Here is a 14,737-nt window from a genome sequence, read left to right as displayed (position 1 = left end):
ACGAGAACCCCTCGCACACAAACTGAATAAATTTGGTAGCAATAGTATTATCAAGTTTTAATACTCTATCCTTACAAAGAGTATTTATATTCTTAAAAATAAAAACCCTAATGGATCTATCCTTGTGAGCTAAATTGGCTCACTTACAAAACTGAACTAAAACCTATACTAATAAATCTGAAATTATAGAACCAAACAAGCCTTGGGCCTTAGCTAATTAATCAAATCCTAGCCCAATATGAACTAAGCCCACTAAAAACAATAGAAAAATTACTAACCCTATTAGATAACCCAAATAGAAGTTATAACAAAAATAAAACTCATTTGAATAAATTATCTTTGTTGTCATGAGAGAAGAAAAAGAAAACAAAACAAAATAAATTTGAAACAAGGCTATGGTTTGACATGGAATAATGGATATGGAAACCTTACAAACTATGGATAATTGTTGTTGCCATAAATATCTCATTGTCTGTCATAGAATCCTTATAGAATAGGTTAGCCAATAACTGGCACACATACTTTTAAGAGCATTAAGAAATTCTTTTGTTACTGGAATCCATAATACACAAGGAAAGAATATTTCTCTAATTTTCAGACATTCTTGACAGATTTCACTTCTGACTTCAAACATGTCGCTCTTCATTGTCTGGATGAATTAGCAAGCCTACCCCGTATATCACTGAAAAGATATGAATGTGTACTTTCCAAACCTATTGGAATCTTAGCATAATTCTTTCTTTAGCTTTAGATATAGTCCAAATAGTAGATGAAATCCTAGATAGATAGATTTGATGAGATTTATCCAGTAATTTTGATCCTCTAAAACAATCTCTTCCAATACTCCGATTGACCTAAGATTTTAATCCAAAGTAAAAAAAAAAAAAAAAACATATCTTGATCTCCTATAAAAACCTTAGCTTAATCCAACAATAAATCTGAAAGTTATAATCAATAGCGTAAGACTAGACAGTAAGAAACTTTATGTCAAAATCTAAATCTGACCTTTCTTGGATCATATCATTTTCTCTCTCTTCTAGATGATTTGTCCTCGAATCACCAATAGGTATAATGGACAATTATTTAGCCTTTTATTGAAGCCTTTGGAGTTTTTTTCTTGCTCACACTTGCCTCCAACAACATAGTATGAAAATAATAGATGATAATAATTTCATATATGCATGTCTGTCTTACTAACCATTCCTGTATATATTTTTGCATGGTAACTATGGCCTCACATTGTTGTATTACCATTTTAGCTTCACTTTTCCTTTTCAATTTTTATTGGTCTTCATAAGCATGTTTAGGTGACAATGATGCAAGTGTGTATGTCATTTCATCATTCTCAAAAGAATACCTACTTTTAAATCCATCATGCTTGGCTTCCTATCAAATTATGAAGGTTTTTTCAACAAGATGTGACTTGCAAGCATTAGAATCACATCACACAGAACCTCATCAACATACTTCCCAATTGAAAATAGAACCAAGACCTGCTTAGTCACTTTCACATCACCACAATCATTCAATATTTGCAACCTATAAGGCTATTATGCTTAATTATACACAAGTTCAGTTTACTAACAATGGTAGTACTAACTACATTAACATAACTTCTATGATTTATAATTAAAATATATACCTTGTTTTGTACATGGCAACATATATGGAAGATGTTCTCCTTCTAGCCAAAAGTTCTACCACAACCAAAACTAACATTCTTTTGGCTTTGATTCTACCCAAATCAATCTCTATATCCCACGAATGCAAAGTCATAGTCGTCATCATTTGCATCTGCATTTTCATCTATAAAATCAACAGAGTCAGTTTTAACATTTCGTACGACCTTTCAGATAGGGTTTCCTTGTTGATCAGCTCCTATTCTTAATCTATCCATCTTACTATTTTGTTGTCTCATCAAAGTCATCTCATCTTTCAGATCCTTTGTCACCTTAGTCAAAAGCTAAAGTTGTTGGGCGAAAGCTTGCATCTAAAAGGTGTTATCTGTTTTCAGTGTCGTGGACTCGTGATTTTTAGACATCTTTGAATCTACAAAAAATTGATCACTGTCATTAAGAATATCCTCACAACTCTCGTTTTTTATACAATTCAAGGTTTTCACTCAATTGTTCTCATTATGCTTTTTACCTCTCGGCTCACCTTCTTGCAGTTCTTTCAGAACTAAAAATCAACAAAACAAAGGTAATGGCTATCATAACACAATCCAAATATATATATAAAGTGACTCAAGAATCTATAAGATACTAAAAACAAGCAAAACAAAAATACAATTATAATTTCACGATTAGCAAAGTGAATTCGTATGAAATATGGACGATACGAAGACTCAAAAACCCAACAAGAAATTAATGAAAACATATTTGACTCCTAAATAAACCAAATATAATAGAAATAAACTGAATAGGTAAAAAAATATTATTAAACATGTTTTGGTAACTTGGCGCAACTCTGACCCGTTACGTAATTTTAAGCACAAGTATTGAAACCCAAACCAAATGATATTGAAAAAATCTCAAATTTGATATGTGGTGCCTTTGTACCCAATAAGAAATAGATCTCAGTTTATAGATCATTCTCTTATGCCTAGGTTTCGAGAACCCGTGTATGATCAATTTATTGCAAAATTTAAGTCAGAATTGAAACCTCAATCAAACAATATCAAAAAAAGCCCAAATTTAACATATAGAGCTATTTCACCCCTAAGTAACCAGTATATAAAGTTTTAGTTGATTTCAAGATGGTTTGATTCAGTTTGAATAAGCATAATTGAAATTAGCTTGAATAACATATATTCTTGTGATTATAAGAAGTATAAGGAAAGACGTCACAAAGTCAATTAATCTTTGGTAACTTGGCATAATTACGAATACAAATTTGCAAACGAGAAGTATAAGGAAGACATCACGAAGTCAATTAATCTTTGATAAGTCGATTTAGTTGGTTAAAGATCCAAAGAGTGCGAAACTCCCTCTCACACAAGATGAATAAATTCGGTAGCAATAGTATTATCAAGTTTTAATATTTTGTCTTTACAAAGAGTATTTATACTCTTGAAAATAAAAATCCTAATGGATCTACCATTGTGGGCTAAATTGGTCCACTTACAAAACTAACTCAAAACCTATACCAATAAACCCGAATTTATGGACCCAAACAAGCTTTAGGCTATAGCTGAGAATTATATATTAATTAAGCCCAAACAAACCTTTGGCCTTAGTTAATTAATCAAACTCAAGCCCATTAGAAACAATGGCAAGGTTGCTAACCCCATTAAATAGCACAAATAGAAGTTATAACAAAAATAAAACACATGAGAGTAAATTATCTTTGATGCTGTGAGAGAAGAAGAAGAAGAAGAAGAAGAAGAAGAAGAAGAAGAAGAAAACAAACAAAATAAATATGAAACAAGGCTTTATGTAGAGCCTTGTTTCCGCCACTATTGTCCTTGAAAACAAGGAAAACTTTATGCCTCTTACTTTCTTATTTTGGAGGAGAAGTTGTTGCCACTTTGTTTCCTCTTAAAGCATGGACTCCTTTAAATAGCCTCTCATAATCTCCCTTTTGAATAGGAAAATCCTGTAAAATTAAAAAAAAAAACAAAAAAAGAATCTCAAGCCTCCTTGTCACCATATACATTCAATAATGGATATGTAATCCTTGCAAACTATGGATAATAGTTGTTGTCGTAAATGTCTCATTGTTTGACATGTAATCCTTGTAAAATAAGTAAGAAAATAGCTTCCACACATGTTTTCAAGAGTATTAAGGAATCCTTGTATTGACTAGAATCCATAATACACAAGGAAAAAATGTTTCTCCAATTTTCGCACATTCCTGACAGATTTCAATCCTGACTTCACACACGTAGTTCTTCCTTCTCCGGATGACTTAGTAGGCATACCATATATCGCCAAAAATATATGAATATCTACTTTCCAACCCAATTATAATCTTAACATAATTCCTTGTGTAGCTTTAGATATAGTTTAAATAGTAGACAAAGGTCCAGATAAACAGATTTGATGAGATTCGTCCAAAAACTTTAATCCTATGAAATAATCCCTTTCAAAACTTCGATTGACCTAAAATTATAACCCAAAGTAGAAAAGCATGTCTGGAAACTCCTGTACAAACCCCAACTTAATCAAACGATCAAGTTGGAAATTATGCTTAATATCGTAAAACTAGACATTAGAAAACTTTACACCATAATCCATATATGACCTTACTTGGATCATATCAACTTCAATGTTGGATTATTTGGTTTCAGTTTGTCTTGTTTGGTGTAGCGGGGTGCGCGTGCCGCGACGTCGTCTGGTGACGGCGGAGGCTATTTGTCGTGCCTCCTGTGTGAGGTGTTGTGAGTGTGTTGGAAAGGGTTTTTGAATTTAATCATAAAATTATGATTAATGTTTAGGAGTCGCCACCTAGTATTATGGTTACTAGGAACCTATGGTCTGCGAGAATCCGGGTAAGGGACTGGTTGTGCAAGGGGAAGACATATCACCCCAAAGCACCCTACCTAAGGTAAGCTGCATTGTTGTTTGATTGTTTTTCTAGGTCGGGTTTCTATTCGTTGGTCTTTTCTAAGGTTCAATGTAGATCTTTCTTCATGAGAAAGTCTCTACCTTATTGAGTTGGATCATATCAACTTCAATGTTGGATTATTTGGTTTCAGTTTGTCTTGTTTGGTGTCGCGAGGTGCGCGCGCCACGACGTCGTCTGGCGACGGCGGAGGCTATTTGTCGTGCCTCATGTGTGAGGTGTTGTGAGTGTGTTGGAAAGGGTTTTTGAATTTAAAAATAAAATTATGATTAATGTTTAGGAGTCCTCACCTAGTATTATGGTTACTAAGAACCTATGGTCTGCGAGAATCTGGGTAATGGACTGGTTGTGCAAGGGGAAGACGATGTTTGATTGTTTTTCTAGGTCGGGTTTCTATTCTTGGTCTTTTCTATGGTTCAAGGTAGATCTTTCTTCATGAGAAAGTCTCTACCTTATTGAGTTGGATCATATCAACTTTAATGTTGGATTATTTGGTTTCAGTTTGTCTTGTTTGGTGTTGCGAGGTGCGCGCGCCACGACGTCGTCTGGTGACGGCGAAGGCTATTTGTTGTGCCTCCTGTGTGAGGTGTTCTGAGTGTGTTGGAAAGGGTTTTTGAATTTAATCATAAAATTATGATTAATGTTTAGGAGTCCTCACCTAGTATTATGGTTACTAGGAACCTATGGTCTGCGAGAATCTGGGTAATGGACTGGTTGTGCAAGGGGAAGACGTTGTTTGATTGTTTTTCTAGGTCGGGTTTCTATTCTTGGTCTTTTCTAAGGTTCAAGGTAGATCTTTCTTCATGAGAAAGTCTCTACCTTATTGAGTTGGATCATATCAACTTCAATGTTGGATTATTTGGTTTCAGTTTGTCTTGTTTGGTGTCGCGGGGTGCGCGCGTCGTGACGTCGTTTGGCGACGGCGAAGGCTATTTGTGTCGCCTCCTGTGTGAGGTGTTGTGAGTGTGTTGGAAAGGGTTTTTAAATTTAAAAATAAAATTATGATTAATGTTTAGGAGTCGCCACCTAGTATTATGGTTACTAGGAACCTATAGTCTGTGATAATCTAGGTAAGGGACTGGTTGTGCAAGGGAAAGACACATCACCTAGTGCACCCTACCTAAGGTAAGTTGCATTGTTGTTTGATTGTTTTTCTAGGTCGGGTTTCTATTCGTTGGTCTTTTCTAAGGTTCAATGTAGATATTTCTTCATGAGAAAGTCTCTACCTTATTGAGTTGGATCATATCAACTTCAATGCTGGATTATTATGTTTCAGTTTGTTTTGTTTGGTGTCAGGAGGTGCGCGCGCCGCGGCGTCGTCTGGCGACGACGAAGGCTATTTGTCGTGCCTCCTATGTGAGGTGTTATGAGGGTGTTGGAAAGGGTTTTTGAATTTAATCATAAAATTATGATTAATGTTTAGGTGTCGCCACCTAGTATTATAGTTACTAGGAACCTATGGTCTGCGAGAATCTGGGTAATGGACTGGTTGTGCAAGGGGAGGACGTTGTTTGATTGTTTTTCTAGGTCGGGTTTCTATTCTTGGTCTTTTCTAAGGTTCAAGGTAGATCTTTCTTCATGAGAAAGTCTCTACCTTATTGAGTTGGATCATATCAACTTTAATGTTGGATTATTATGTTTCAATTTGTCTTGTTTGGTGTCGTGAGGTGCGCGCGCCGCGACGTCGTCTGGCGACGGCGGAGGCTATTTGTCGTGCCTCCTGTGTGAGGTGTTGTGAGTGTGTTGGAAAGGGTTTTTGAATTTAATCATAAAATTATGATTAATGTTTAGGAGTCGCCACCTAGTATTATGGTTACTAGGAACCTATCGTCTTCGAGAATCTGGGTAAGGGACTGGTTGTGCAAGGGGAAGACACATCACCCCAGTGCACCCTACCTAAGGTAAGCTGCATTGTTGTTTGATTGTTTTTCTAGGTCGGGTTTCTATTCGTTGGTCTTTTCTAAGGTTCAAGGTAGATCTTTCTTCATGAGAAAGTCTCTACCTTACTGAGTTGGATCATATGAACTTCAATGTTGGATTATATGGCTTCAGTTTGTCTTGTTTGGTGTCGCGAGGTGCGCGCTTCGACGTGGACTGGCGACGGCGGAGGCTATTTGTCGTGCCTCATGTGTGAGGTGTTGTGAGTGTTTTGGAAAGGGTTTTTTAATTTAAAAATAAAATTATGATTAATGTTTAGGAGTCGCCACCTAGTATTATGGTTACTAGGAACCTATGGTCTGCAAGAATCTGGGTAAGGGACTGGTTGTGCAAGAGGAAGACACATCATCCCAGTGCACCCTACCTAAGGTAAGCTGCATTGTTGTTTGATTGTTTTTCTAGGTCGGGTTTCTATTCATTGGTCTTTTCTAAGGTTCAATGTAGATCTTTCTTAATGAGAAAGTCTCTACCTTATTGAGTTAAATCCTAACTGTTCTAAAGTCTGAATTTTAGCATCGTATTTTTACACCTTGTATTTTTAATACCTTATGGTGTATTTTATCGTGTAATTTTACACCCTACAAATATTAAAGTCTTCATCTGGACCCTAAAAAAGATTGGAAAAAGGTTTTTGATATTTTGGTCAAACCCTAATGGATGATCATAAACTAATTATGATATCCATTTTTTGGATTTTCAAAACATGAGAAAGATGCAATTTTTTAATGAGAATATGCTTGGAAAATGTTTAGGATTTGGCCGTATTCATAAAAACAATTGTTTTCTTTAATGGAAAATTAATTTAAAAGTTTTTTTTTAGATTATTTTAAAAAAAAATGTTTTGAATTTGTTTTGAAATATTTCAGAATAATCCGGATATTTTAATATCAGATTTGTATTTTACAGTGTAAATATACAACCCAATATTATGCAAAATTGGTAGAAAATATTTGAGAAAATCACAATTTTTTGAAATTTGTTTTGGATATTTTTTGTTTTTTTATAAAATTATAATATATATTATTATAAATAAATATATATACTAAATATACATGGACTGGGCCGGCCCAACTGACTAGGCCGGCCCCTGGAATGTTGGGTTGGGCCAATCTCGGCCCAACAGATCTTTTTCTTTATTTTAGGGGCCGGACCCGGCCCAACAAACTGTGCTAGGCTAAGACAGTTCCAACCCAAAGTAACTTATTCACTGGCACAACCTAGTGACTAAGTTGCATGAATAGTGCAACGTGAATTATAATTCAGGTTGCATTGTTCATAACTATATATGAACAGTGGAACTTGAATTATAATTCACGTTCCATAATTTGTATACAGTGGTAGCAGAGAAGGGAGGAAAAAGAAGAAGAGAGGAGGGAGGCTTACCTGGTGTTGAGGGAGTTGGCGGCCTGACTGGTGGTGCACGGTGCGACTGGAGGTGGTGAGGCCAGCGGCTGGCTTTGGTTGCAGCTGTAAGAAGAAGCAGAGGCTTGCAAAGGAGAGGGGAAGCTTGTGGTTGGAACTGTTGGAGTGGCTGAGGAGAGAGTTGTTGCCCTAGTTTCTGTTAGGAGGGACAAAAGCTTATGGACTAGGTGGTTGATGCTGCGGGGGTCACAATGGCAGAGAAGCAAAGTTTTGCAAAAGAGAGAGAGAAACGGTGCAACCACCACGTGAGATGGTTTGATGGCTTCTTGTGGTGGAGATGATGGTGGAGAAGACCGGTGATGAGGGTGGCTGTGGCTGAAGGCCACAGCGAAGAGAGAAAGAGAGGGAGGACCGGTTGTAGGAAAACTGGACGAGGAAGGCTAGTTTTCGGCCAACTTTTGTTTGATTTTTCTCTTCCTCAAGGGCATGGAATCCACCCATATTTATAGGGGATCGAAGACGGTAATCTTGTCTACATAGGGGAAAAATTTCAACTCTTGATTCGGTTGAGACCAATCCCAACCGTTGGCTCAAAGTGTGTATCGTGAGTTGTCAAATCTGCAAGAAAATGCTGCCTGAGTTGGCCTATTTAGGTCGACGCTGGCACCGTCTCGTTGTCATTCATCCTGAGCTGTTCATATGAGGTTGTAGAGAAATTGTAGGTAACCATTTGCGTGCACGTTTTGTTAGATTTGATAGAGAAATGAAGCATTAAATGCACCTGAAAAGTAGGCACCCAGACAGTTTCCTTTAGGTCAAACGGGGAAGACATTGAACAGTAACCAGACGACGCGTCGTCTGTTTTTTTTTTTTTAATGATCAAAACGACATCGTTTAAGGTTAAATTAGGGATTTTGCTAAAGTTCAATGTAGTCCTTCAGCTTTCAATTTGTTTCAATGGAACCCCTAATTGACCCTAAACTTTTGATTTAATACAATTAAGCCCCTGATGAATTACTGTTTAAGCCCCAGATTTATGCGCCTTTTGCGATATGGTCCTTGGTCTCGAATTTATGCAATTTAACCCCTAATTGACCATTCAACTTTCAATTTCTTCAATTTCACCCCCGATTTTTGTCAATTAAGCCCCTATAGTTTGGCACCTCTTGCTGATTGGTCCTTGGCTGCGAATTTTGTCAATTTAACCCCTAATTGACCCCAAAACTTCAATTTTCTTGTGATTTTACTCCTGATTTCAATCAATTAACTTGATAAAAATTAAATTTGGTCTCTTAAAATTTCAATCTTCTCAATTAAACCCAAATTGGGCCCCCAAACATAATGTTTTTACCAATTAAGCCCTAAATAAAATTAATTTGACCCTTTTGAAGTATAATTAAGTCCTTGCACTTAATTAAATTCTTTAATTGGACCCAAATTAATTATCAAACATAATTAAAATTTAATTTGGCCCATGATTAAATCAAATTGGCCTATTAAAAATTTATTGAAGTCCTTGAACTTGATTTTTATGCAAATTCGTATAAGAATCATTCAATTTGACCTTTAATTTGTATTTTTCTCCATTTTTGGGCATAACGGGGTACAATTAGGCCTTGATTTTCCTCTGAAATTGCAGTTGTATTCCCCGGCCTGCTTTCTTCACGTTCCCGGCCTTTATTTTATTTTTTGATTTTTATTTTGAAGAAAAAAAGGGAATTTTAGGGAATAATCCAGAATTGGGATATGACATTTGGCTTCCATCCTTTGACAAAAATCCTTGCAGTTTGCTGTCTTTTAATGCCATGGCATAATTGAAGAATGTTATTTGTCTCAACAAACACCAGCAGTTGCCCGAAAGTAAGGGTGCTTGCTATGAGCATTTGCACTGTGTTTTTTTTTGAAGAATTGATCAACCCAGCTTGTGATTATGAAGATTTACATCATTTCTAATTACACAACACAGAAGGAAAATAATGCATTGAGGATTGGAATGTGTTTATTCTCAATTATTAGCTTTGCATTGAAGGAAAAACTAATGTGCATCTTCACTGTATTCTATGGTGGCTATGCAAAACTAGCACTAAAAATCTGTTTTTGTTCTAAATGTTTTTTGTTCAGTTCATTTTCTTATTACATTCATGTTTGTATTGTTTAAGTTTTTATAATAATAATAACAAAAAATAAAATATTAATGATTCCCTATTTTAAAAAGTCAGAGAGGTAGTTAAAATGATATGAATTTCTTACAAAGTTCCTCAACCAAAATTGTTCTTTCTTTTTTTTACTCATCTTCAAAGCCAATCAACAGAGAGAGGGGAAAAAAAAGAGAGAAGCTTCAAGTTGTCTTAAACCAGAAGCATTAGCTAAAAACTGCTGGGACAGTGATTCCAACTAGAATAAAAAATGAAATGAAAACCAAAAGTTATAGTCAGTTCAGCGCACAATGGGATGTCCGAGTTGCATCGATACCGAAATGAAGTTAAAGCAAATACAGCGTCACTAATGGTAAATGCCAGAGACAAGGTTTATTGAATCATTGCCGCTATACATGTTATGAAGCCATGAAATATAAATGTACAAGCTTCTTAATCATTATTCATAGAGCAAAACCAGCTCTTGTGCGCATACATACATACATAATACACCAGGATTTCTTGGAGCTTAAATTAACTTGTTGTTTGATGGTGGTAAATTAAGAAACAATCTGAATGAGTTTATGCGATGCCCATGACCTTGCAACATCTGAAACCTTGTTTTCCTCCACTTGAAGACCTCTCAATTGTGGTGAATTGAGGACAAATAACTCAACAGCCTCAGCTCCAATCCCATCACAATGCATGATATCAACACTCTGCAATTTCCTGCAGTTCTTAAACATAGAAACCATCGACACCGTGGTAAGTCCTGCACACCGCCTTAAATTCAATTCAATCAAACAATTACAAGAAACTAGCATGGAGATGAACTCCTTATCGAGCAAAAACTCATTATAAGACAAGTCCAGTTTCTTTAATTGCCTTGTATGCTGTCCTAATGTGGCAAGCAATCCGGATTCCCTTTCAACAACATCACAGTTAATCAATGCCAGTTCTTCAAGGCCTGAATTCAATGCTATCCCAAGAGCCTTGAGCCCTTCACCACTCACCAGACAACAACTTTGGAGCCTAAGAGTTGAGAGACCCCTAAAATTCAGTCCGATAGCTGAGAGATGATCATTCCTCAGGTCCAAAGGTAATCGGAAATCGAGTTTTTGCAAATCACACCTGCAGCTGCTAATGAAGTGATGTAAGCCCTCTCTATTACCACCATCATAAACCAATAGAGAATACAAGGAATCACAATTCTCTGCCAATTTTAACAAAACCCCATTAACTATACTCCGACAAGCCCTTATCTCCACTTCTTGGAGACCCTTCAAGCACTTAGCAAATGACAAAAAGGACCCTCCATCACCAATACCTTCGCAGCTCTTTAGCTTCAATTTCTTGAGCCTTTTGCTGCTCCTCCACAACCAACCAACACCATAATCTTCTCCTCCAATCCCCGACAAAAAAAGACTCTCTAAGCCCAATTCAGCGTCAAGCTCTTCATTTATACAGAAGCCAGATTCTCTATTGCAATCATCAACTCCATAAAAGCCAGATACATAGACGGACAGCTCCTTTAAGCAAGAAAAGGAAACAACCCAGTTAAAATAGAGAGGCCTATAGAGAGAGATAGTGAGAGAGTTCAAAAAGGTGCAAGAATTAGAGAGAGAGAAGAGAGAAGATTGTGAGACAGGACCAGCCAAGAACCTGAGGTGTTTAAGACTGGAGCAAAAAGCGGAGACTATAAAGAGAAGACGATCATAGAAAGCTGGAGGGGAAGTTATGGTAGCAGGTACTGTGGGGTCAGAGGAGAGAAGGAAGAGAGATAGAGAAGAGAGAAAAGGGTAGTGAGAGAGGACAGAAGTCAGAGAGGAAATTGTGGAATCATCAGGGTTAAGTCTGAGAGAAAGAGAGGTTTTTGAGGTCCGGTAGAGGTGGAGCCACCGCTTAGAGACCAAGGATACCGATGCTGCTGAAGCTGATGACGGTGGTGGTGGTAATGATTTCGGTATTCTTGTAAATATTTCTTGAAGCAGCTCATCGCATAGCATGTCATCCATTTCTTTTGTTTTTCTCAATTCTTGATCGATCGATCTTTTCTCTCTCTTGCTGTTGCCACCTAACCCAAACCAGACAAGTTCAATTTGCTTAATTTGTGGCCTCGGGGCTTCCAACTCTTTTTTCTTTTTACAACTAATCCGAAACTTTTTTTTTTTTTTTTGTACAACACTCTGAAAGAGAAGAAAGAGTTCCTTATAAAAAAAAATCCAAAAATTAAATAAAACAGAGAGAGAGAGAGAGTTTAATATGGTAGGTGAGAGATGGAAAAAAAAAAAGAAGGAAGAAGAAGAAGCGCTATTCGCTACTTTAAGAGCGTGGAAGACACTTCTTCCATAGGGGTGAAGGAAACTAGGAAGGTTCCCTTCTCAGAGATGAAAGGGCAGAGGTCTGTGCTAGGAAGCCAAATGGGGAATATTTTGATTTTTGTAGTAAGGTTGCTGAGATTCAGTAATATAATATTAAACAGTGCTTGGACAGCAAGCATGATAAGTTCTTCCATCCGATCAAGTTCATCGAAAGATCGATATGCACCCACCTAAATTTAGTACATGCTTCGCTGCCTAGATATATTATTATTATTATTATTATTATTATTATTATTATAGTAACAGTGGTTTTTTCAAGTGTTATTTTTATTTAAAAATATATTAACATACAATATTTTGTATCCGAAATTTCTACAACCATTATCTTCTCCAGGGAGGATATATTGGATATCCGACTATATATATATATATTAATTAATTAATTAGATGTGCACCCATGCTATGCTGCTCAATTTTTTTCATAAAAATTGATGTTCTCGTGCTGTAAATATATTTAAAAAAGAATGATAAATATGTGATTTAGATCATAAACCTGACTAAGTCAAACAAATTTGTTTTATTTTAATTAGAAAATTAAAAAAAACAACAATAATAGAAGGATCAAATTAAAAAAATTATCATAATAACTTAGGAAAAATGTTTTCCAAAGAGAAATAAACGATGTAGTTTAATATACAACCCACTAAATATAAAAGAACAAAATTGGGTTAAAAAAAACTTAAAAATTGGTCGAAATCGATCCAAGTTAGCATGACAACACTGTAATCACAGTAATAATAGTCGAGCCAACTCGAGTTATCCTACCAAACTCACGACTCAAATCATAAGATTGTGATAACCTGATAGAAAAGAAAACAACGAAAATCACAAAGCCTATTTTTTTTTTAAAAAAAGGTCAATGTCAACTCATATTAACTTTTTAAACACATAACCCGAGTCATTAGACCAGAAACATCCTATCTAGAAAAATCATAAAACTCAATTCTCAATCAATCAAATGTTAAATGATGAAATTGAAAACAGAATTTCATTTACACAAAACGATTCAAAACAAAACAAAAATAGAAATTAAAAGAATGGGATCAAAATTGAAATACAAAATAAATTTGATCTTTGATTGAAGTGTGAGGGTGAAATTGAAAAGAAAAATTAATATAATAAAAGGGCTAAATAAAAGAACTAAATCAAAAGAATGACAGTAAAAATGGAAAAAATATATATATATATAACAAATTGGGATTGAAGAATAAAATTGAAAATAAATAAAACTTCTATAAAAGGACTAAAAAATAAAAATCAAAAGAAAGGGATTGATGTGAAGCCTGAGAATAAAGTATACAAAAACGGGGGGGGAGTTTATAATAATTCAAAAATGTTGTTGTATAAAAAAAAAGGGGGGCTAAAATAAGAAAAAAAAGGAGAAAGATGGGACCAAAATGAATTAAGAAGAGATGGGACTATAAATACCCATCCCTTCTCTCATTCATGACCGGGGAGGGGAGGTAACAAAAAGAAAAGGGGAGGGAAATTTTTCAGATTTTCCTTAACCAAGCCTAAGAGAAAACACCTAAATTTCTATACCTACACAAACCTTAGAATTTCTACGTGGGAAGACAAACTTGGGCAGGAGATTTGCAAGAAGTGACGGAATTGCTAAGAGAAGAGGGAGTGGGAGGCCGACTGCTTGTAGAGAAGAAAAGGGTTAGGAAACTTTAATCAAATCAGAAATCAAACCTAAATTTTCCTCCAGGTATGAAGTTCTAAACCAATTGGGAAAGCCAAATTAAATTCATGCAAGAATTGTGCATTAATTTGAAGTTTGAAAGATTAGGGTCCTTGAGTAAAATTTGGGGAAATGTGGAATGGATTGGAACTAAATGAGTTGAGCAGCATAGGTTGCCTAAAAAGGATGGAATTATGCAAAGAAGATTTCAAAAAAATCAAAGACTATGGGGAAATAGTGGCCGGCCATGGGATTGTAAGGAAAGAAAGGAAATTTTGATAGTTTGCGTTGTTTTCCTTATTGCAAAATTAAAACAGGTTTCAGGAGGTGAATAATAAGGAAATGTGGTGATTGAGTGTGTATATATATATATATATATAAAGAGAGAAGGAACCGATTTAAGGACTGGCCACTGGAGGGAAAGAAAAAACAGAGGAGGAGAACGTATGACTCCCCTGTTAATTAATTAGATGTGTTGATGTAGTGTAGTTACAAATTGTAACTTACAAGGGAGAGGAACCTACGTTCCAGGTAAGGTGAAAACATGGCTGAAATTGATGGGGAAGTAGGATTGGAGATAAAAATTGTAGGTACTTTCTCCCTTGACAAAACAGGGCAAGTTCGTTGCCCTGGTTCATGAGGGAATTTGGACCTGAAGATGATAGAATCTA

At 35.8% G+C, this 14,737-nt stretch overlaps 1 protein-coding gene across 1 annotated transcript; it reads right to left on the bottom strand.

The window, feature by feature from the left end:
• Positions 1-10,369: 10,369 nt before the first annotated feature.
• On the bottom strand, positions 10,370-12,429 carry LOC7496642 (F-box/LRR-repeat protein 4). Its single transcript, XM_002323759.4, has one exon. The coding sequence runs from the start codon at positions 12,014-12,016 to the stop codon at positions 10,562-10,564; it is 1,455 nt and encodes a 484-aa protein (XP_002323795.3). The 5' UTR covers positions 12,017-12,429; the 3' UTR covers positions 10,370-10,561.
• Between the last annotated feature and the right edge of the window lie 2,308 nt (positions 12,430-14,737).

The sequence above is a fragment of the Populus trichocarpa genome, chromosome 17 (assembly GCF_000002775.5).
Source record: "Populus trichocarpa isolate Nisqually-1 chromosome 17, P.trichocarpa_v4.1, whole genome shotgun sequence".
NCBI classification, from domain to species: domain Eukaryota; kingdom Viridiplantae; phylum Streptophyta; class Magnoliopsida; order Malpighiales; family Salicaceae; genus Populus; species Populus trichocarpa.
The sequence above is the reverse complement of the archived record's forward strand: the minus strand, read 5'-3'. Positions and strand labels throughout refer to the sequence as shown.

What these genes read in the sequence shown, in the direction of transcription:
- LOC7496642 (XM_002323759.4), bottom strand. Translation starts at nt 12,016, where the DNA reads ATGGATGACATGCTATGCGATGAGCTGCTTCAAGAAATATTTACAAGA.